At 38.9% G+C, this 23,720-nt stretch overlaps 1 protein-coding gene across 1 annotated transcript; it reads right to left on the bottom strand.

Annotated features, from left to right (window-relative positions):
* Positions 1-630: 630 nt before the first annotated feature.
* brca2 (BRCA2 DNA repair associated) lies at positions 631-23,258 on the bottom strand. The gene is made up of 27 exons (XM_078792584.1): positions 23,099-23,258; positions 22,775-22,873; positions 22,300-22,574; positions 20,953-21,013; positions 20,705-20,733; positions 18,930-19,041; positions 18,786-18,841; positions 18,585-18,703; positions 17,467-17,497; positions 16,736-17,366; positions 10,608-15,653; positions 10,401-10,511; positions 9,664-9,733; positions 9,242-9,591; positions 8,986-9,170; positions 8,726-8,913; positions 8,489-8,659; positions 6,728-7,088; positions 6,510-6,665; positions 3,961-4,108; positions 3,774-3,877; positions 3,488-3,686; positions 2,025-2,191; positions 1,817-1,955; positions 1,483-1,739; positions 1,252-1,386; positions 631-1,193 (listed from the first exon to the last, which is right to left on the bottom strand). Exons 2-27 carry the CDS (start codon positions 22,827-22,829, stop codon positions 831-833), a joined length of 9,519 nt encoding a protein of 3,172 aa, XP_078648710.1. The 5' UTR covers positions 22,830-22,873; positions 23,099-23,258; the 3' UTR covers positions 631-830.
* Positions 23,259-23,720: the final 462 nt, after the last annotated feature.

Raw genomic sequence — 23,720 nt, 5'->3', positions numbered from 1 at the left:
CACCGCATACAGGCCGCGATGACACATTACGTCTTATAGTTTTTTCCATTTATATTATACTACTGTGTATTTAATTAAAAAATACTCTTCACATTGCTGAAGCTAACCAATTGTTTACGGAAGTGACGTCACCCTAATTAGCACGAGTCTTTTTGAGTACTTACCACCGCATACAGGCCGCAATGACACATTACGTCTTGTAGTTTTTCCATTCATATTATACTACTGTATATTTAATTAAAAAATACTCTTCACATTGCTGAAGCTAACCAATCGTTTACGGAAGTGACGTCACCCTAATTAGCACGAGTCTTTTTGTTTTGGTTAATGAGTACTTACCACAACATACAGGCCGCGATGACATATTGCGTCTTGTAGTTTTTCCATTTATATGATACTACTTTATATTTAACTCCAAAATACCCTTCACATTGCTGAAGCTAACTAATCGTTTACGGAAATGACGTCATTTAATAAGCCCCGGTCTTTTTTAGTGCTTACCTCCGTCAACAGGTCTCTTTTGCGTTTTTCATTTCTGTCACATTACTGTGGCATTAATAGCCGATCATATTTTTAAACATATAGCTACATAGTATTATCTTTTCCATAAATTAAATACATCCATCAGTGCGAAAATATTTTATGCAACACTCATTAAAACTAGAAAGGCAATTACCAACTGAACACTGGAAATGCAAACAAACGATGAAAACAAACACAATCCCCTTATGGACAAAACTAAGTAAAAATACTTAAAGATCATTTATTTAACCTATTTACAATATAATATAATATAATATAATATAATACAGCCTACTGTGGGTAACACCTTAATGGGAATCACAGACACGCAAGGCCTGCGTATCAATCATGGCAAGCTCTTCATCGTTCACCCATTCCTCCTGTGCAGGGGCCGAGACAGGTTTAGGGTCTGGGGTCTGTACAGTTTTTAAAGTGCTGGGTGTCCCAGATCTGCGAGGTGGATTGAAGGTTTTCTTTACAGCAGGTGAGGCCCCTGGGCCCTGATGGAACAACGGAGGAGGAGGAGGAGACGGGACACGAGAGAGGAAGTCCAAAGCTCTTCTCCTCTTCAAGCTTTTTGGGTCTTTCTCTGTGTATTTGTCAGGCAAAGGAGGGTTCCTGCTCACAGGAGTGAAGCAGCCCAGGCTTCGGACTGGCTGATGAGCTGTCGTCTGCATAGGGAGACAATTTGTTAGGAACGTGCCGCAGCTCGTAAAAAACTACGTTTACCTTCATGCATTGATTGTCGGAAAAAAATGTGGGTGTTTTAGGAGGCACAGCAGGAGAGCACACAGAGCTACGGACATTGGACTTCAGTAGATGTGAGAGTTTCTCCTCGGCGGAGAGAAATAAGTCGTTTTGGTCCTTTAAAAGAAGGCAGAAATGAACATGACAGTCTTGAATTAAACAAAAAAATGCATTGTAGCAACATTGTAGCAAGTTCACAGCGGCGCTCGGTACCCGGAGCAGATTTCTGAGAAGGTCAAGGGACTCTTTAAGATATGCTTCTTTGGGGTTGGTGGAGAAGTTGGTGAGATCTCCAGCGTACACAACCGGAGTGGGATGAAGGGACTGGCCTCTCAGCTGGAGGTTGCTCAGCGCCAGCAGCACGCGAGGCTTCACCACGTCCACCAAGCCGGTTTGAAGCAGGCTGCTGAAACAGCGAACTTTAACAAAGTTCAGTTTCTGGTCAGCCAGATAAAATGCAGGAGATGGACCTGTGCGATAAAAGAGATAAAATGAGATATTTCTTGTCATTCTTAAAAAGGCAAAGGAAAGAAAAAATAGTCCGCACCTTGTCCATCAACAACACTGACGATACATCCGGTGAGATCAACCTCTCCACAGAGAGGCTGGAATTGTGAGTCTTGAAGGTCCACAAAGTTGGTGGACACTCTGGGTTGAAAACGCACCGACAACCATTTTGGAGAAGTCTGAATGAAAAATAAAAAATCTCAGCATTTGGTTTGTAAATGCTAAATCAACACGAGTTATTAGCTTACCTGGATGTGTTGAAACAGTGTTTTCTTGGTGCCGGTCAACTGAACCGATGCAAGACCACTACGCTTCCGTCCATCCGAAGTGGCCAGATTGTAGACTTTGTATCGACAGCCTTCTTTCAGTGACGCCTGCAGGTCAGAGGACGGCCGCCACAGGTTCAATTGGTGGACTAAAAACAAACACAAAGAAAGGTCAGAGAAGAAATGGTCACACTAAAAAGACGCTTTGATGATAATAGATTGTCCTTGAACCTAAATAAAACTAAAATCATGCTGTTTGCTAACAACACAAAGGACACGCACCAGCAAATACAAATAGACGGTGTAGACATTGAAAGGGTGAAGGAAAATACATTTCTGGGGATCACAATAGATGAAAATATGAGCTGGAAACCTCATATTACAAATATACAACATAAGGTGGCCAGAAATATTTCAATATTGAACAAAGCAAAATTTGTTCTCAATCAGAAATCACTCCACACTCTTTATTGCTCTCTGGTTCTACCATATCTTACTTATTGTGTGGAAATATGGGCTAATAACTATAAAAGCAATCTTCACTGGCTAAATGTACTGCAAAAAAGGTCAGTAAGGATAATTCATAATGCCGCCTACAGAGAACATACTAACTCCTTATTTCTAAAATCACAAATCAACTTGCTGATGTAGTTCATGTTCATGTTCTAAAATAATGCATAAGGCTAAAAAACTAAGCAATTAGCTAAAAATGTCATCCAATACTTCTCTACAAGAGAGGAGAAATATGATTTAAAAAATTAAAAATTGTTAAAAATAAAAATACAATAATAAATAATACAATAATAAAAATCAATAAAATAAAAATTAATGAAATAAAATTTAATTAAATTAATTAAATACAAAACAAAAAAATGAAACTATATTAGGAAAGCAGGAAGTGATGTCATTATGTCATTGGATGCTCATATCACCTACTTCGGTACGTGACAAAAATATTAATTTAATCAAATCAAATTAAATTAAATTTAATGTAATTAAATTAAATTTAATGTAATTAAATTAAATTTAATGTAATTAAATTAAATTTAATGTAATTAAATTAAATTTAATGTAATTAAATTTTTATTGTATTAAATGTAATTAAATTTTTATTGTATTAAATGTAATTAAATTTAATGTAATTAATTCAATTTAATTAATTTACTTCGGTACGAGGTGCATTATTAAAAAAAAACAAAAAAAACCTTAAACTATATTAGGAAAGCAGGAAGTGAACAAATGTAACAGTTAGTGATTGTAAACGTACCAGATGGAGGGGTAGGATTTAATAAGCTTTGCTTCTTCCTACATGTGGAACTGAGAACTGATTATGGGATGCACTCAATTGGAATCTGATGCATGTTCAAATGAAATTAAACCATTACCATTACCATATATGTGTAGAAAACAAGGAGTCGTGAGGCGTGGAGGTTGTAACAACTCACTGTTGCCAGTTGGATTCAAGGAATCGGCGACGCAAAGTCTCCAAACGGGGGTGACGTCTCGTTGGAGACAGCTGGCTTCGCCGTCTTCCGCCTTCTCCAGAGCGCGACGAAAGCGGTCCTGCAGCTCGGCCTGCTTCTTCTCCATCAGTGTTCGCCTGTACGCCTGCAGGGTCTCCAGCTGCTGTGCGCTCAGATGAGCCTGGAAGAAGGATAATAAAAATATATAGTAATAACTAGGGGTTGCAATGGAACATAGTGATATGCTAATAGCTACTAATACACTTACCTCAAGGCCAGCTAGGTCTTCTCCCACTGCTTCATAAAGCTCCTGCCCGTCCTGCAGACCTGAAACCTCCTGATGACAGAGACTCCGTTTCTGATGTTGGCTCTCTGCAAAAGACCAAAAAGTATGTATGGTGTGACTGCTACACCAACGGAAGCGTTTCCAAGTCGGATCAGTTTCCGAGTCCTACCCTTCTCCTCCTCTTCAAATTGTGCTTGAATCTTCGCAATGAGCATCTCTGTGGCCTTTTGTTTGTGGCTGCTATAGCGAGCCGCCTCCTTCTCTTCGGCACGGGCCGAGCGGAACACGACACCTTCATCTTGCTTCCTCTCCATCCACTGGAAATACAGTACGTGGTGTTACAACGCCGTCAGGGCTCTACATTAAAAAGAAAAATGACTTGCCCATGGGGAATCCTTAAGGCAGGGGTCTCAAACACGCGGCCCACAGGACACTACTTTGAGGCCCCCGCATTGATATGAAAGTTTAATGTTAGTTTGATATGGATGCTGTATGGTATCATGTACTCAGAAAAAATTATTACGTTTGATTCATGTTCATGTTAAAGGTTAAATAACTGTTAATAGTTATCCTCCCTATCCGTGTGGAAGTGGTAAGTTTTTGGCTATTTAAGTTGAAAGGAAATAACTTGAAGGCTACCGTTGAGGTGGCTAGCTCTCTAGTTTGCGAGTTAGCATGTGTCTCAAGACCCTGCAGTTGCGCAACATGTAAATAAAAAGAGTATAAATGTGACTATAGTCGTGTTTTGTCATGTCTACAGGGCTCTAATAATGCTTTGTTCATTTTAATCTGAAATAAATCATTTGTCTACCCACCAACTATATGTGCTTTCTTAAGTTTTTATTATTTGCCCTTTTATTATTATATTTATTTATTTATTACTGATTTATTGATTTTCTTTATTCTTGATTTGTTTATTCATTTTTCATCTTATTTTGTATAGAAAAATAAAAAGTAAGATATTTGAGAACAGTGGAATGTTTTATCAGAGCTTTTATTGTAGAAAATTGGAACCAAAGCGAAGTTTTTTTTAATTTTTTTTGTTTTTAATAAATGTGTTTTTTTGTTTCTTATTATGATGCAGAATATGTGAAGTACATATTAAATATGAGTGACAACAGTTCAATGGCATTATTGCTTAGATTATACTATGGTTCTGATTTCATTATTTGAGATACAAGCATAAGAAGTTTGTTTCATCTTTTATTTCAATGATGTCATTTACTTGTATTTTGCTGGTTACCACTCTGTCACAGTGACTAGTATAAATAATAATAAAAGTTATGTTTTATTTTATTTTGCTTTGCGTTCTTAAAATGGTACAATTTCCTCAAAAACGAGCAATTCTGGAAATATTCAGAGGCCTTGAGCAACGTCTAAATATTGTTAAAAAAAAAATCAAAATTTTGCACAGTGAGTTTTTATTGATACCCTAACACATTTAGAGGGTGAGAGTTGAACATTTCCAAAACTAATTTTTGACCCCCCCATATAAGGACCACCCAAGTGAGAAAAATCCACAGAGAAATGGAAGCGCTAGATTTTGTAGCTTGTGCAAAATCAGCACTTGGTATTGGATCTAATGGGTGGTGTTTCATTGTGACCACTTCAAATTGTCACAGCAATGTGATTCACTCACCTGTGCCATCATTTGATTTGCTGCCGCTAATAAAATACTTGTTTAGGAGGCACTGGTTCATCACTTTTTGCTGTTTCCTTCACAAGTTGTTGAAGAATTAGACCATGTTGGCAGGGACGCCATGATAGATGTTTTCCTAGTCAAACCATCGCTGATTGGTTGATCGCCAACAAGAACGTTTGTGGGTAAAGCGCGGACTTTGGACTGGGGGCCGCGGTCTAAATAAACGATTCTGATTGGTCCATTTCAAGATTTGCAAGGATTGGTTTGCAAATTACCACCGGAATTACGCAGTTTATTTTTATTGATATATTTATATTTTGATTTTGATTGATATATTTTTATTTGGATGTTTTTATTTTGATTGATATATTTAGATATTTTTTTATTTGTAAATAATATTTATATTTATAAATATAAATATAAAAATACAAATACAAATAAAAATATATAAATATATTGTTATTTATATAAATATATATTTTAAAAATATTTTTTATATAAATATATTTTTATTTATATAAATATATATTTAAATATTTTTATATTTATATTTTTATTTATAAATATAGAAATAAATACAAACAAAAAACTATATAAATAAAAATATAAATAAAAATATATTTTTATTTAGATTTATATAGTATATTAATATATATATTTTTAAATTTTTTTATATAAATCTATTTGTATTTATATTATAAATATAAATAAAAATATATTTGTATTTATATTTTTATTTATTTATTTAATTTATATATTTATATGTATGTGCAAAATGAGCACTTAGTATTGGATCTAATCGGTGGGGTTTCATTGTGACCACTTCAAATTGCAAGGATTGGTTTGCAAATTACCACCGGAATTATGCAGTTTATTTTTATATTTTTATTTTTTTATATTTAAAATTTTTATTTTTATTTTGATTGATATATTTATTTATTTTTAGATTGATATATTTATATTTATTTATTTTTGTGATTTATATATTTATATTTATGTGCAAAATCAGCACTGGCCGTATAACTTTATGGGAGCAATTTGGCGAAGACACTCGGTCCACCAACATCCAAACGCACCTGCATGGGGTAGCTTCTGAGCACCACGACGTCCATGCATCCAACAGGCCCGCCATTGGGGTACAGAGAGGAGAGAGGCAGCAGAAAGGGACGAGGATCTCGGTAAAATCCCAGCTTAGCATCCCAGCGTGCTGGTCTACTGCTGTTGGCAAAAATCTAAAAAAAAAGACAATAATAAGATGAATTGTATTTAGAAAATGATAGAGATTTTAACGTACCTTTAACATGAGTGATTCGGGCGCATCCAGAGGCGAGCAAGCCTGCTGAGACCCCACCAGCTGAGCACCGTGGACGATGATCTTCCCGCCCACGGCCAGCCGACCTTTAACAAGCATGGCGCTCAGCGGTTCATCCAGCTGGGCTTTGATGGCGTACCAGCCGTCTGTCAGCCACACCACTGAACACAGGTTCTCCACTTGGACCCGGGTGCTGCCCACTTGTGGGGTCTTGGCCTCGTTGCGGTTTTGCTGCGAGACGATCCCGCACACGCAGAGAACCAGGGTTTTGGCTGAGGTGTCGTCGTGTTCCATGATTTTCCTCAAAGCCGGCCTGCGGCTGTGGTCCACCTCCACGTCATACCTGACAGTGCACAAAACATGCATTTGTGATGGGGAGTTGAACGCTGAGAGACGAGCATTGTGCAATATACTTGCTAATTAATCAAAATGTGATCAAAGAGAGCTATGTTTTCTTATCTGCTTTCTCATGGTGCTACAAATTACACTAAATTACACTTTTTTTTTCAACCAAAAGAATATAAAAAAACACAACCATCAGCGAGCATAGATTGTAAAAAAAAAAAAAAAAGTTGATACTTTTCCCAATTACAAGTTAAATGGAATGAGATGTGTCGTTTGGCCCAAAAATGGGGGGATGGCGTTAAATATCATGTGTCATGTATCATCTGCATGCGTTTTAAAATGTACAACGGTATTAATACCGGCTGAGCAGTTTGATTACAATGTGGTCCTGTTTTCTTTTCTGCTTTCTCATACTCTCCAAATCATTATTTGGATACAAGGATGAAGAGTCTTGAACCAGTCATGATGTGCTATATATATCACTATATTGACACTTACTATGGTACCCATTATGTTATTGGATGCTCATATCACCTCCTACTTCGGTACGAGGTGCATTATTAAAAAATAAAAAAATTAATAAGTAAATAAATACATGGAAAAATAAAAACTGTATTATGTAAAGCAGGAAGTGAACAAATGTAACAGTTAGTGATCGCAAAAGTACAAATTTTTCCATTTTACAGTTACTATGGTACCCATTATGTCATTGTATGGTCATATCACCTTGTACTTCGGTATGTGACAAAAAAAAATTACAAATAAAAAAAAAACAAACAAAAACAATAATAATAAAAATCAATAAAATAAAAAATATTTAAATTAATTAAAAGAAACTGTATTATGGAAAGCAGGAAGTGAACAAATGTAACAGTTAGTGATTGTAAAAGTACTCATTTTTACATTTTACAGTTACTATGGTACCCATTATGTCATTGTATGGTCATATCACCTTGTACTTCGGTATGTGACAAAAAAATTACAAAAAAACCCAAAAAAACAATAATAATAAAAATCAATAAAATAAAAATTATTTAAATTAATTAAAAAAACAAAACAAAAAAAATGTATTATGGAAAGCAGGAAGTGAACAAATGTAACAGTTAGTGATTGTAAAAGTACTAATTTTTACATTTTACAGTTACTATGGTACCCATTATGTCATTATATGGTCATATCACCTCGTACTTCGGTATGTGACAAAAAAAATTACAAAAAAACAATAATAATAAAAATCAATAAAATCTATATTTTTTTTAAATTAATTTAAAAAACTGTATTATGGAAAGCAGGAAGTGAACAAATTTTGGACATGTGGAACTGGGAACTGATTATGGGATGCATGTTCAACTGAAATCAAACCATTACCATTATTCAAGCAACCAAATACGGGCCCACCTGTACTTGAGCTGTAGGAGAACTCTCTCCGGGGTCAGGCAGAGACTGCCCATTGTTTGAGGGAAGGATCTCTCCATCGACGCCAACTTCCACACGATCCATCTGTAGTGGTTGTACACCCACTCCTCACTCAGCAGTTTGGGATCCACACCGGGCGTGTCGCACAACGCTCTACAGGAGGAAGACGTCCAGTAATAATATTCCATGATGGCGCATGAATGCACATTTAAAGCGTACCTGTAAAACTGCTCTTTGCCTGCAGTCCCGTCTCTGCTGGGTACAAGGTGTCCGCCATCGGCAAGTCGTACGGCGCCTTTATCTGCAAAGGCATTCTTATTGTAGAAGTGTTGAAGATTGAAGCGGAACGCTTCGGCGGTCTCGCTGGTGATCTGTGACACATGCCTTTGCACCCCATATTCATACAGCTACAAAAACAAAGCCAATATGTTGTCATGTGAACACAAACGCGGCATTCAGTGAACATATTCAAACCGTACCTCTTTCTGGGTGTACTTGGCCGGGGGCTTCCCACCCACCGCTTCTTTTAAACGTGTCCTTACGAGTCCTGATGTTTTAGTTTGAAATAAGCTACCGGGTAGCGGTCGGATTGGGTGGCGCTTCTTCTTCATGATGCGCATGTTTTGCATGTCTCGTGCCAACTCGTTGTTCTCAAGCATCATTTCTGTTAATAAATCACACATGATGAATTATGTCTTCGTGGGGTTGCCATATTTGTCCAAAATTTTTTTTTACCTTGACTCCGGTTTATATTCTCCTCTCCATGACAGCTGGAGGGGGTCTGATTGGAGACAGGATTAGGGTGAAAGTCCTTACTGCTCATGTGTGCAGAGAGACATACGTCCACGTCTTCTGCACAAGTTTTTGTGGAGCTCTGTTGGATAATACTTTGTTTCTTGAAGGGAGGAACAAATGACGGAGGCGTGTTAGCGTTGCTGTTTCGGCACACGTTGCTCTGCAGCGCCTGTCTCTTCTTAAAAAATGGAGGTGCATATGAAGGAGTCTTCGGAAAAGGCAAACTGCTGCCTCCTGAGTTGTGCCGTGTCGTCCTCGGCGATGTGATCTCCACGTAGCTCATCCCATCTCTGTGATAAATGAATGTGCGTCACATGCATGCAACGATGGGATGATGAGCATAACAAGAGAGGAAAGCTCACCCGTGTGGCCGTGTGATGTTGGGACGAAGAGAGGCGCCGTACTTGAACACCGGCCTGTCCTTCATTACACCTTAAATATCAATATTCATTACATTCATGAAAAGTACACTTGAATAAAATTCAAAATTTTGATGTTAATTAATGAGATAATATATTACAAAACAGTATTTATTACATTTTATATCCCTATACCAGGGGTCTCAAACATGCGGCCCGTGGGCCAAATGTGGCACGCAGGACACTACTTTGAGGCCCCCGCTTTGATATGAAAGTTTAATGTTAGTGCGGCCCGCGCAAGTTTGATATGGATGCTGTATGGTATCATGTACCCAGAAAAAATGATTACGTTGGATTCATGTTCATGTTAAAGGTTAAATAACTGTTAATAGTTATCCTCCCTATCCGTGTGGAAGTGGTAAGTTTTTGGCTATTTAAGTTGAAAGGAAATAACTTGAAGGCTACCGTTTATTTATTTTTCATCTTATTTTGTGCAGAAAAATAAAAATAATAATTAAGATATCAGAGCTTTTATTGTAGAAAATCGGAACCAAATCACTGAAAAAGTTTGTATATTTTTCTGTTTTTAATAAATGCGTTTTTTTGGGGGTTTTTTTTTTTGGAAAACCTGATGCAGCCCAGCCTTGCCCAGACCCTAGCTCCAGTGGCCCCCACGTAAATTGATTTTCAGACCCCTGATTTACGGCATGTATATAACCAGTAATTAGAGCAGTAATTACCATTTGGAGAACTTGTTTGTGGACAGAGTCTTGATCCTCTTGGAGTGTCGAGAGTTCTGTTGACAGTTCTGTCAAATTCTTCCAGTAGGCTTCTTTTTAGAGGAGGCTGATCTGGATTATTACAACACAGCACATAATAGTTCATGATTGAAACTGGCATTCATAAATTCAGAATCATGCCATTTTAGTAATTCATGCAATAATTACCGGTCAAGCCAGCATTTTCTGCTGATCTTTTCCCAGCTGTCTTGTAGGAGTAAGAGCTCTTTGGCTGGATACGTTCTAATGTCATGGCGGATCCGGCAAGACTCTCGTCCTCCAGCAAAGCTTTGGTGCAGTCAAGTGCCTCCTGGGCCAGATATATCTGCTGCGTTTCAGTGCAGTCGCTCATGTCGAGGGACTGAAAGTTCACGACCGAAGCCTCTTCTGGTCTTTTGAGCTCAAGGGGGTCTCTTTGGTACATGTGCTTGACTTCACAGTCCAACATTTGCGGACGCGCGAGGACGCCCTTGTGTGCATCTTCTGGCTTTTCTTCACGTGAAGCAGTGTTTTTATCTTGAGTGACCGCCGCCACTTGAGGTGTGTTCAAGGTTATTTTCATGTCTGTAACATTGGATATATGTGGGAGTGGGACATCTGCAAAAAGAGTTTTTACATTCAGGAGGGCATCGTTGAGTTGAGGAACCTGGGATGCAGTATTTGTTTTGTCTTGCAAATCATTGCATTCGTTTAGCAGTATTGTTGCTTTGCCACTGGCCGTCTTAAAGCCGGTATCTTTAAGTTGGGGTGCGTCATCTGAGCCTTCAACCGGGACCCTTTCATCCAGTAAGGACTTTCCTTTGGCAATTGCTTCATTAGATACAAGAACTTTTTTGCCACTGGCTGTGCAAAAGCCAAGACCATTATTGGATGCATTGGGGCCACATTCAAGGACATTCAAGGTAATTTTGCCACAGATTTTGTCCTCGTCTTCATGGCACTCAAAGAGTGCATCACACACGGGTACCTTTTTAGCACCATTTCTGGATGGGGTTGAATCTGCTGGATTAAACACACTTAACATATTTTCAATGACTTGCTCTTCATTTTCATCGCAACCACTAAAAAGGGATTTGGCGTTTTTGAGAGCGGCAGATGAAACAGCCACTCCTTTGCCGCTGGCTGTTTGGAAGCCAACGTTGTTATGATGCTGTGGTTTGTCCAAGCGCTCATCCAGCAGGGTCTTTGCTGGCGTCATTGCATCATCAAACACAAGCACCTTTTTGCCTCCGGCTGTGCAGAATCCACCACCGTTGGATGTAGATGCACGGGGGGTTGAATTCTCCAAATCTGAAGTATTTAACAGATTTTCACTGGCTTTGTCCTCATCTTGATTGCAGTCGCTGAAAAGGAATTCCGCCTTCTTGAGAGCGGTACATGAAACAGAAACTCTTTTGCCGCCGGCTGTCCGGAAGCCAACGGGCGCTTTTGTCAGGATTTCATGGGTGGGATCGGCTAAATCTGTCACACTTTTGGGATTCTCCACAAGAGGACTACTGAACATGTTGCCGCTGGGTTTGTCCTCGTCTTCGCAGGGATGGAAGAGGGATTTTGCCTTCTTGTCCTCGTCTTCGCCGGAACGGAAGACGGATTTTGCCTTCTTGTCCTCGTCTTCGCCGGAACGGAAGAAGGATTTTGCCTTCTTGTCCTCGTCTTCGCCGGAACGGAAGAAGGATTTTGCCTTCTTGTCCTCGTCTTCGCCGGAACGGAAGAAGGATTTTGCCTTCTTGTCCTCGTCTTCGCCGGAACGGAAGAAGGATTTTGCCTTCTTGTCCTCGTCTTCGCCGGAACGGAAGAAGAATTTTGCCTTCTTGTCCTCGTCTTTGCAGGAACGGAAGAGGGATTTTGCCTTCTTTTCCTCGTCTTCGCCGGAACGGAAGAGGGATTTTGCCTTCTTTTCCTCGTCTTCGCAGTTTGGTTCACCCTCAACTCCATCGAGCAAGGATTTTGCTTTCTTAAGAGCGAAGGAAGACACCGCAACTCTTTTGCCGCCGGCTGTCCAGAAGCCAACAGGCGCTTTTGTCAGGCTTTCATGGGTGGGATCGGCTAAATCTGTCACACTTTTGGGATTCTGCACAAGAGGACTACTGAACATGTTGCCGCTGGGTTTGTCCTCGTTTTTGCAGGGACGGAAGAGGGATTTTGCCTTGTGGTCCTCGTCTTCGCAGGAACGGAAGAGGGATTTCGCCTTCTTGTCCTCGTCCTCTGAATGGAGGGTCTTGGAACCGTTTGGTTCACCCTCAACTTCATCGAGCAAGGATTTTGCTTTCTTAAGAGCAAAGGAAGACACCGCAACTCTTTTGCCGCGGGCTGTCCAGAAGCCAACGGGCGCTTTTGTCAGGCTTTCATCGGATTTCATGGGATCGGCTAAATCTGTCACACTTTTGGGATTCTCCACAAGAGGACTACTGAACATGTTGTTGCTGGCTTTGTCCTCGTCTTCGCAAGAACGGAAGACGGATTTTGCCTTCTTGTCCTTGTCTTCGCAGGAACGGAAGACGGATTTTGCCTTCTTGAGAGCCGCAGAACACACAGAAACTCTTTTTCCAGCAGCTGTCTGAAAGCCGACACTTTGCCAAATGTCTTCCTTGTTGTTTCGCAAACTAGCTGAGACGCTGGAAGCATGGAATCCACTGTCGCTACGGGAACCAGAGCCGGTGTTCTTCGGTGAGAAGGGCGGTGGAGTTGAAGACAGATTTGCATTTTCGAACGACGGAGACTGCAGGTTTTTAATGTCGCTGCATCCATTGGCTTTGGGAACATTTGTAACAAAGCCTACATCTACACAAGATTCCGTCTTTTCCATGTTGTTGTTATTTCCTGCCGTTTCGAGCATCTTTTCACCGGAAACGGATGACGCCTCAAGGAGAGAGGTGGTCGACCGTTGCTTCCCACGAGCAGACAAGAACTCGCATTCGCTCGGTGGAGAATGGAGGGTCTTGGAACCGTTTGGTTCACCCTCAACTCCATCGAGCAAGGATTTTGCTTTCTTAAGAGCGAAGGAAGACACCGCAACTCTTTTGCCGCCGGCAGTCCAGAAGCCAACGGGCGCTTTTGTCAGGCTTTCATGGGTGGGATCGGCTAAATCTGTCACACTTTTGGGATTCTCCACAAGAGGACTACTGAACATGTTGCCGCTGGCTTTGTCCTCGTCTTCGCAGGGACGGAAGATGGATTTTGCCTTCTTGTCCTCGTCTTCGCAGGAACGGAAGACGGATTTTGCCTTCTTGTCCTCGTCTTCGCAGGAACAGAAGAGGGATTTCGCCCTCTTGAGAGCCGCAGAACAAACAGAAACTCTTTTTCCGGCAGCTGTCTGAAAGCCGACACTTTGCCAAATGTCTTCCTTGTTGTTTAGCAAACTAGCTGAGACGCTGGAAGCGTGGAATCCACTGTCGCTACGGGAACCAGAGCCGGTGTTCTTCGGTGAGAAGGGCGGTGGAGTTGAAGACAGATTTGCATTGTCGAACGACGGAGACTGCAGGTTTTTAATGTCGCTGCATCCATTGGCTTTGGGAACATTTGTAACAAAGCCTACATCTACACAAGATTCCGTCTTTTCCATGTTGTTGTTATTTCCTGCCGTTTCGAGCATCTTTTCACCGGGAACGGATGACGCCTCAAGGAGAGAGGTGGTCGACCGTTGTTTCCCACGAGCAGACAAGAACTCGCCTTCGCTTGGTGGCGAATGGAGGGTCTTGGAACCGTTTGGTTCACCCTCAACTCCATCGAGCAAGGATTTTGCTTTCTTAAGAGCGAAGGAAGACACCGCAACTCTTTTGCCTCCGGCTGTCTGGAATCCGCTTGGCTGATGGTCTACAGCATGGAGTGCCGGTCCTTGTTTCATTTGTGTGTTTGCGTCTTCCTCCTGCAGAAGACGTTTGGATTTTACGATTGCTTCGGCTGACACACACACTTTCCTCCCGTTGGCTGTGCAGAATCCAACAGGATTCAGTGAAGAAGATGCTGCATTGGTTAAAGGTTCAGTCCTCACAAGATGCTGTTCTACATCTGAATCAGTGCACTCCTTAAAAAAAGCCTTTACCTTTTGCCTCGCCTTGGACGAAATCGAAATAGTCTTCCCACCGGCCATCCGGAAACCACGTGGACACGCATCCGTTTCTCCGAATCTTTTAGCGGCATTTTGAACAGGTTTGACTGATGAAAAGTCACCTTGAATAGAATCCACTGATCTGTCATTGACAAATGTCACATGATTTTCTTCCCGGTGGTCTCTCGGATATCCACCACTTTTCCTCCAAGTGCTCAAACATGTTTTGGAATCCCTCACAATGTTTCCATCTGCTGTTTTGAATCCGCCTCTTCCAGGTATGAACTCAGGAGAAGCGGAAGTCACGTTGTATTCCTTTTTAATCAAGCTGGGCGAAGAATCGAGCGGAGGTTTACTTGCGACATTGGATTGTTCGAGACTAGCTTGTTTTTCTGCCTCAAAACTATCATCAAAATCTATCCCGGAGAGAAAGTCGGCGTCAAGTTCTTTGTCTGCTTTCGGGGATATGGTGCCGGTTCCCCTGCCTGATTGGTTGGAGTTTGCGGTTCTGAACTGAGTGAATTCAAACTGGCTGTCGGCTTCTTCTAGGAGCGTGCACAGCTCTGTCACGTCGGCCTTCTGGGAGGCGGTCAGCTGGGAGTCATCCTGGTTTTGGACACAGACTGAAGCCAATGCAGGAACTTTGATGGTTTGATCGCTGAGAAATGTTTGAGCTGATGCGTCATCACAGTTTGGGTCTTTACTCGCACACTCCAAAGGGGTGGTCCGTTGTTGACTTGGACCCGGTTTATGCGAGCTCGAGAGAGCAGAGGACGCAGTCACATGCGACACGTCAGCACCGGCTGACAGGAAGCCGCTGTCACCCGCCGCTCCCTCTACGATGGACTCATTGTGGGATTCATCGAGGCTCACTTGCTGTATGGCGTTCTGGCGAGCCACCTTCATTGCCGTGAGACATGCTGAAGGAGAGAAGGCATCGCCGCGAGGAGGATGACGCCGCGGTGCTTTAGGTGGTGCGACCGAGTTGAACGTTTGACTGAAATCTTGCGCAAATGCTCTGCAAAGCTGCGACATGTCCAGATCCTGCGCGCTTGAGCGATGAGAGGGAGGCGGCGCTTCTTCCTGTTGTTGAGGATTGTTGCTGATGTTAAAACCGTTTGCTTCATCCCTGGCTTTTGGAATCTGCTTACCATGGAGGTCAAACCCTGAAATAACATAAAACAAATGGTAAAAATGTTACATAGGCTCTCACTGATATACAGTAAAGTCTTGTTATATCGATATTGTCGGGAGACGGGAAAAATATCGATATAACCGGACTGTCGATATATCCGATCCTGCGCCGAACTGCATTAAAAGTGGGCAATAATGCACTCGACATTGTTCTATAGTATAGAACAATGTCGAGCAGCTTAAATCAATCTTTGCTTAAGGATTTCAATACCAAAAACCAACAGAAGAACCAACTGCGTTTGCCAGCATGTACATATGAAAAACGGTGATTATTGCAAGCGATAAAAAGATATCTGAATACAACACAATTAAATACATGTATTTGTACGCTTGCGTCTTCGTTGCACACCTCGCGACCCTCGTGAGGAAAAAGCGGTAGAAAATGAATGAATGAATTATTGTTTATTAAATAATATTATTATAATATATAATATAAATTATAATATTAATATTATTAATTAATTATAATCAAGTAACAAAATTAATAATTTTTGTTACTCGAAATGTTGAGATGTTTTTTTCCATTTGACATTTATTGCAAAAATATATACATTTATCATATATATTTAACAAAAAGTCGAATGGCTTTTTATTATTATTTATTAAATAAGTATTATTAATTACTATTTTTTATTATTAATTAACTATAGTCGAGTAACAAAAATATATTTATTTTTTGCTGAAATGTTGAGATGTTTTTTTCCATTTGACAACACTTATTGGAAAAATATATACATTTATCATATATATTTAATAAAAAGTCGATTGGCTTTTTATTGTTATATTATTATTTAGTAAATAATTATGATTAATTAATATTTATTATTATTAATTAATTATAATGTTGAGATGTTTCTTTTCCATTTGACAACACTTACTGGAAAAATATATATATTTATTTTTATATCATATATTTAATAAAAAGACGAATGGCTTTTTATTATTATTAATTAAATAATTATTATTAATTAATATGTTTTTATTATTAATTAATTATTATTAAGTTACTCGAAATGTTGAGGTATATTTAATAAAAAGTGGAACGGCTAAATACCTTGTGTGGAGCTGTCCTTCAGCCTTTCTTTCTCAATGGTGTAAACAAATGTCCTCTTTTTCCTGATCAAACCTGAGTTGGGTATATTCAAAGATGACCTGAGTGGCTGATCAGACGTGCATTGACTCCTCACTTGTGCTGAGCATTTATCTCGTATTGCGGCAACGCGGGTTTCCACGGTGGTGGCAGGAATCTCAGATAACCTCAATGGGGACCACTGGGAGTCTCCGGCCGCTTCGCTTTTCACAGGACTTTTTTGAGCGGGCATTCCGCATGCCTCCACGTCAGATTGTCCTTGCTCGATGGATGCAGTCTTGGAGTCTGCGGCACTGCTGTCACGCTCTTCCGCCAGAACGGACAGCCTCCTTTTGCTTCTTTTCACCTTTCTCAGTGGCGAATGGCTGCTGGTGAAAAACACTGACAGCGTGCTTTCAGCGCCCTCAAGAACACTGGCGACTGTGCGGCGAAGTTCCCCGTCCTGGATAACGTCTGGGAGCTTCTGTCTCCAGACGTCACTGTTGTGGTTCTGGGAATTTTGAGGAGACTTTGAGGAGTCAGGATGAGGGCCAAACTCTGGAGGGTCGACATCTGTGAGCCCAGAAGGTACAATTAATGTGGATTGGATGTTACACTGAATCATAATAATAATTGTTTCCCATATTTTGTTAATTTCACAGTTCATAGTGGCCCGCCACAAATAAAATTGGACTACCACAAATATTTTGCGCTACCTGTTGGCCTTGCTCATAAAACACATCTGGTCTACCAGAGAATAAGACGGGCAGGAGTTGCCGGTGTCGCCTTTGTTGTTGTATTTAGCAAATAATCAGACCCTTCTAGATACTTTTCCAAAAAAAAAACTACTAGAAATAAATCTAGTCAAAAGTCCGCAATTCTTTTACTCACTTTTTGCACATGCAACATGGTCTATAATGCAACATTGATCATAACATAATTGATAATGAGATGGTTTTTTTTCTCCATAATGATAACATTGCCACATCTAGATTGCAGGCCTGTGGGAAACCCTCATATAGCTTTATACGGTAACAAGAAAAATGGTCTCTGTATAATTAATTACAATTGTACACCACAGCAACAACCACAACAATAAACATTCGGTTTTATTAATACATGCATATATTAAATTATAATAAAAATATATTTAATTATATATAAATTATTCTTGACAATTATTATAATTTTAAAAGTTCATTAATTACTATATACTGATTTAAAATAAAAGTATGTTAATTTTATATTTTTCATATTATTTGTCATTATGGGGCGCCATGGCGGTCTAGTGGTTAGTGCGCGGACCTCACAGCTAGGAGACAAGGGTTCAATTCCACCCTCGGCCATCTCTGTGTGGAGTTTGCATGTTCTCCCCGTGCATGCGTGGGTTTTCTCCAGGTACTCCGGTTTCCTCCCACATTCCAAAAACATGCTAGGTTAATTGGCCACTCCAAATCGTCCATATAGGTATGAATGTGAGTGTGAATGGTTGTTTGTCTATATGTGCCCTGTCCAGGGTGTACCCCACCTCTCGCCCGAAGACAGCTGGGATAGGCTCCAGCACCCCCACGACCCTCGTGAGGAAAAAGTGGTAGAAAAAGAACGAATTAATTAATTTGTCATTATCCTTGGAAAGGGAGAAATGTGGCTAGAGCTCTTACAGCCTTATTCCAATATGGAATACTTTCAATTGATTTTTCTTCTTAAAATTCTACATCCAATATGTTGTCAATAATGACAACATAAAATTGTTGTGAATGTATTAAAAAAATAATTTAAAAAAGCCTTTGCCAAAGAAGCGCTGTGAAAACTTTCCGGATACACTGTACTGTACTTAGAAGGCAAAAACAAAGTAGTAGTACCTTGTACCAGCACAGTCAGGTCATTGCTTTGTGGCGATGTAGCACCATTTCCGGATACATTTGAAAGAGAAGGGAAGAGCTTCCGAACAAACTGAGAAAGTAGACAAAAAATAATAAAATTATCCATAATTTCAGTGGCTTTGTATTGTGCATTAGATTATGAAATAACTCACCATAACATTCTTGTCCTCAAAGAACGGCACTGAGCAAGGACTTTCATCTCTTTTAGCTATTGGATTTAAAAAGATGATACAAGTTATTCCAAAGCTTAGCATCATACATACAACAAACTACGCTGGTGATGGTGATGTGCTTACACAAAATCAAGGTGGATGGCAGAGCGGGTGGCGTATTCAGGGAGCTGGTCCATGATATGTCTGGCTGAATGTTAGCGCCGAGGCTTTCAGATATGTGCTGGGTGTAGCTAAGCTGCATGAGTTTTTTTTGTTTTTTTTTTTTAAACAAGAAAATAATAGAATTTTTGTTATATTATAAAAAGCAATACAACATAGATATAGCGGCATTTACACCTGCACGCATTTTGTCCCCTTTTGCATTCCAGTGAGTTAACTGCTGGACTGAAATATGTGTGTTTTTCTTAAAATTGACAAAATTTGTGGCACACGTAAATTCTGTGAACTAGTCTCGAACGCATGGCAACCTATGTCTAAACAATGCAAGCGGCGCTCATCAAAGCATGTCTCATTCACATGAATGGGTTAACTTTTCCAACCCCTCTTGGAGAAAGTAATTGGAAAGCCTATTGGATCCTTGTTGTTCCATAAGTGGGTTAAAAATGACCCGGTCAAGTTGTTTTCTTGAAAATAAAATATTTTTTTATCATTTCATATTCCAGGTATTCCTAAAAAAAACATGTTTTTGCTATCATATCCCATTTTTAACTTACCTTTTATAAATTTTAAGAATTTTTTGTTTTTGTGTTACGAGCTCAACCTTCCATAAGTTGGTCAAAAATGACCCGGTCAGGTTGTTTTCTTGAAATATCTTCGTAATCAAATTTTTCATAATTTCATATTCCATGTATTCCTCAAAAAACATGTTTTTGATATCATGCCATTCACATTTTTAACTTACCTTTTATACATTTTAAGAAATTTTAGTTTTTGTGTTACTACCCTAACCTTCCATAAGTGGGTCAAAAATGACCCGGTCAGGTTGTTTTCTTGAAATATCTTCGTAATTAAATATTTTATAACTTCATATTCCAGGTATTCCTCAAAAAACATGTTTTTGATATCATGACATTCACATTTTTTAACTTATCTTTTATACATTTTAAGAAATTTTAGTTTTTGTGTTACTACCCCAACCTTCCATAAGTGGGTCTAAAATGACCCGGTCAGGTTGTTTTCTTGAAATATCTTCGTAATTAATTTTTTTTTATCATTTCATATTCCAGGTATTCCTCAAAAAACATGTTTTTGATGTCATGCTATTCACATTTTTAACTTCCCTTTATGCAACACACAATGGATCCTCCCATTTTCTATTGTTGTACGGGGTCATTTTCTTTTTCAAAGATGTAAAAAAGTGAAAAATGAAGATGTTTCTAACATGAAATCATTCTTGTGTGGTCCTAAATATAATACTAAATATCATACAAGTGATTATTCCTAACAAAAATGGCAAAATTGTCATAAAAAGGCATTGATTGTAGTATGGGTGATTTTTGATCCACTTAAGGAAGAGTGTAGGGTCCAGTCACTCGTGCATCTAAGGGTTAATAAGTGATCATAATAATACATAATAAGTGATGTCTTCCAGTCAGCAATCTTTTGTTCTAGTTTATGCCTCCTTCCTGCTCTTTCTGCAGCATGCACTGGACATAAGCTGTTCTTTAAATAAGGTGTAAATAAGTTGTGCAGGAGCGTGGTCATTTCATGCCAATGCATACACCATTTTCGGTCATAAAATAGCATGGCAAAGTGCCTAATTTATGCATGACTAGTCTTCACACTTTAGTTGTGCTATAACTAAACTGCTAAAAAACGCTGCAGCTAATTGAGAGACAATGTAGGGGCAAAATGTGCACATGTGCAAACGCCGCTTATGGCTGAACAAAGTGACTTACTGGAGATTTCTGTGGTGTACAAAGCAGATCTATACCATGGACGAGAACAAAAGCAACAAAATGACAGTGGTAATATTACATTTGGTAAAAATAAAAGTTGATTTAAATAATGTAGTGTTAAACTTACTAAAAAAGTCGTGAGTGTGAGGCTCTGCCTCTCCGTATTTTGAACCCGGTGCCCTGTGAACAACAACAGTCAGTACAAATCCATCACCTGTTTAAAAAAAAAGTTTAACACATCTACTTACGTTTCTTTTGATAGATGAAACCAGCTAGGGCTTCTTGTTGCCCATGGCAATGTTTCTTTTTCTGAGGGGGAGAAACAACCAGCTCAGTATAAATTTGTTGCATCACAAATTTTGTTTCTATAAAAATAATATTGCTCAGTTTCATTATTTTTCCTTCATTCATTGAACACTTTGTCGTGTGTTTGTGTCATATTGAGTCATATAGTAAAACTAAATTATGGTAATGGTTTTATTTCATTTCAACATGCATCAGATTACAATTGAGTGCATCACATAATCCGGTGGTCTCAAACTTGCGGCAGCGGGCCAAAGGCGGCCCGTGGGATGCTAGTTTGAGGCCCCCCATCTTGATATGAAAGTTTAATGTTAGTGCGGCCCGCGCAAGTTTGGTATCATGAACACAGAAATGATAGCTTTGTGCACAGCGGACACAATTGACGTGATTTTTTTCAGATGTAGCGATGCTAACTTGCTAATTGGGTAAAAGGGTTAAGTTTCATTAATGTTCATGTTCATGTGGTTTATTAGTTTTTATTATTTGCTGTTTTATTATTATTTTATTTATGTATTACTGATTGATTTATTTTCTTTATTTTTTTATCTTATTTTGTGTAGAAAATAAAAATTAAGATATTTGAGAAAAGTGGAATGTTTTATCAGAGCTTTTCTCGTGGAAAACCGGAACCAAAGCACTGAAAAAGTGTAGGGTATAGCAGAAGCAAAAGCATTGAAGACAGTTTTTTATTTATTTTTTTCTGTTTTTAATAAATATGTTTTTTTTTTTTTTAAACCTGATGCGGCCCAGCTTCACCCAGGCCTTATCCCCAGTGGCCCCCGGGTAAATTGACTTTGAGACCCCTGACATAATCAGTTCCCAGTTCCACATGTCCAAAAGGAGTAGGAAGAAGCAAAGCTTATTAAATCCTACCCCTCCATCTGGTACTTTTACAATCAGTAACTGTTACATTTGATCACTTCCTGCTTTCCTAATATACGTAAATATTTTTTTGAATTTTTAAATACAGTTTTATTTTATTATTTATTATTTTTTAATTTTTTTATTTTAAAATATTTAAATTATAATTCTAATAATTCTATTTATTATTTATTTGTTCACTTCCTGCTTTCCTAATATAAATAATATTTTTTAATTTTTATTTTATTTTTCTATTTTAAAATTTAAAATATTTAAATTATAATTCTAATAATTCTATTTCATTCATTTTCTACCGCTTTTTCCTCATGAGGGTCGCTGGAACCTATACCAGCTGCCATTTATTATTTATTTGTTCACTTCCTGCTTTCCATAATACAGTTTTCTTTTTGTTTGTTTTTTTATTTATAATTTTTTGTCCCATACCAAAGTATGAGGTGATATGACCACACAATTAGCTTCGTTACATTACCTTGTTCGTCCTCAGTGTCCGATGAAAAAACACAAGCTCGTCTAAATACTTTTGGCGTTGAAAAAAGCTGGCTTTCCACTGCTGGTTTCTCCAAAGGTGTCTTGAAATTTCCCTCCTGGTTTGCACACAGGTCCTCCTGATCCGAGGCGTTTCCCTCAAGTGCTGAAGCTTGCTGGGTCAGCACTTTGAACCAATCAGGGTCCACTGGTCCCAGTTCTGTCGTTAAAAACAGGCTTAAAATTAGGTACATCTGCACAATTGAATGAGTTCCAATACAAAATACTGAACCTTGATGAAACCTTTTTCTACTTAGGGGGATACTTATGGGGGAAGATGGTGTACTTGAGTGAAAAAGAGGGGATGTAGATGTACCTGAGGTGTGATACCAAGTGCGTTTATACTGTATGTTGACTTACCTGTCAAAACTTCTTCTGTCAAAGTATTGTACATGCTTCCTGGAGGTAAATCCATTCCCTGATACTTGGATCATCCCTATTTTGTCCTGTTTGTCCCACCTGCGGAGGAATAAAGCCAAACTTTAGCATTATGCGGTAATAAGAAGCTACGTTACATTCTGCTACAGTCCAAACAGATGCCAAACGCGGTGACCCCGACTGTATGTCGTTTACAACTGTAACTAATGCTTATTTTGTTTGCTAATGTTTAAAAAATACCACGTATGGTCTTCATTTCCTAATAATACTAATCGGACTGCTGAATTGGAATATAAGGGTACTTACCATTACAGCGAGGCACATTACCAACTTTCATAACGGCACGACATTCAACGTAAAGGGTAAAAGTAAAGCCGAAACGTAGTGAGATTGGTAGAAATAAGTCAACTTTCACATCTAAAGTTATTTAAAGTAAGCAATAGTGCACCTAAGCTAGTTAGCAGGTTTGCAGAAAAAAATAAACCTCGCGCCATACGCCGGATACCGGAACTACTTGACGTGCCTTCAAAATACGAGTCCAGAGTGTAATGTAATTCTGCAACAAATAAAACTAAACGTTTTTGCATTGAAAAATAAATTTATTTTGTAGTTAAATGTATTTTTAATTATTATAAACAATATTGAACATTGTTTTTGCAGCTTTATTGCAAAAGGAATCTGGCGGATACTAAAGCTATTTTACATAATAAGAGCCCAAACGCTCAAATTGTATTCCGCAAAAATGAAGCTAAACCCTATATTAATTAAAAGAAGCGATTAATTCATGAACGACACAGTCAAATACAAAGGCTTTTGGTTTAAATATTATTTTGAACGGCACAAATTTGGAAAAATACAGGAAATCGTCTCCCCTTCAAAATAAGAGTCTTAAGGATGATCATACGTATAATCGCTAAAATAGCTATAA

This window comes from Doryrhamphus excisus, linkage group LG8 (assembly GCF_037039965.1).
Source record: "Doryrhamphus excisus strain RoL-2023G ecotype Guam linkage group LG8, RoL_Dexc_Guam_v1.1, whole genome shotgun sequence".
Classification (NCBI taxonomy): Eukaryota; Metazoa; Chordata; class Actinopteri; order Syngnathiformes; family Syngnathidae; genus Doryrhamphus; species Doryrhamphus excisus.
The sequence above is the reverse complement of the archived record's forward strand: the minus strand, read 5'-3'. Positions and strand labels throughout refer to the sequence as shown.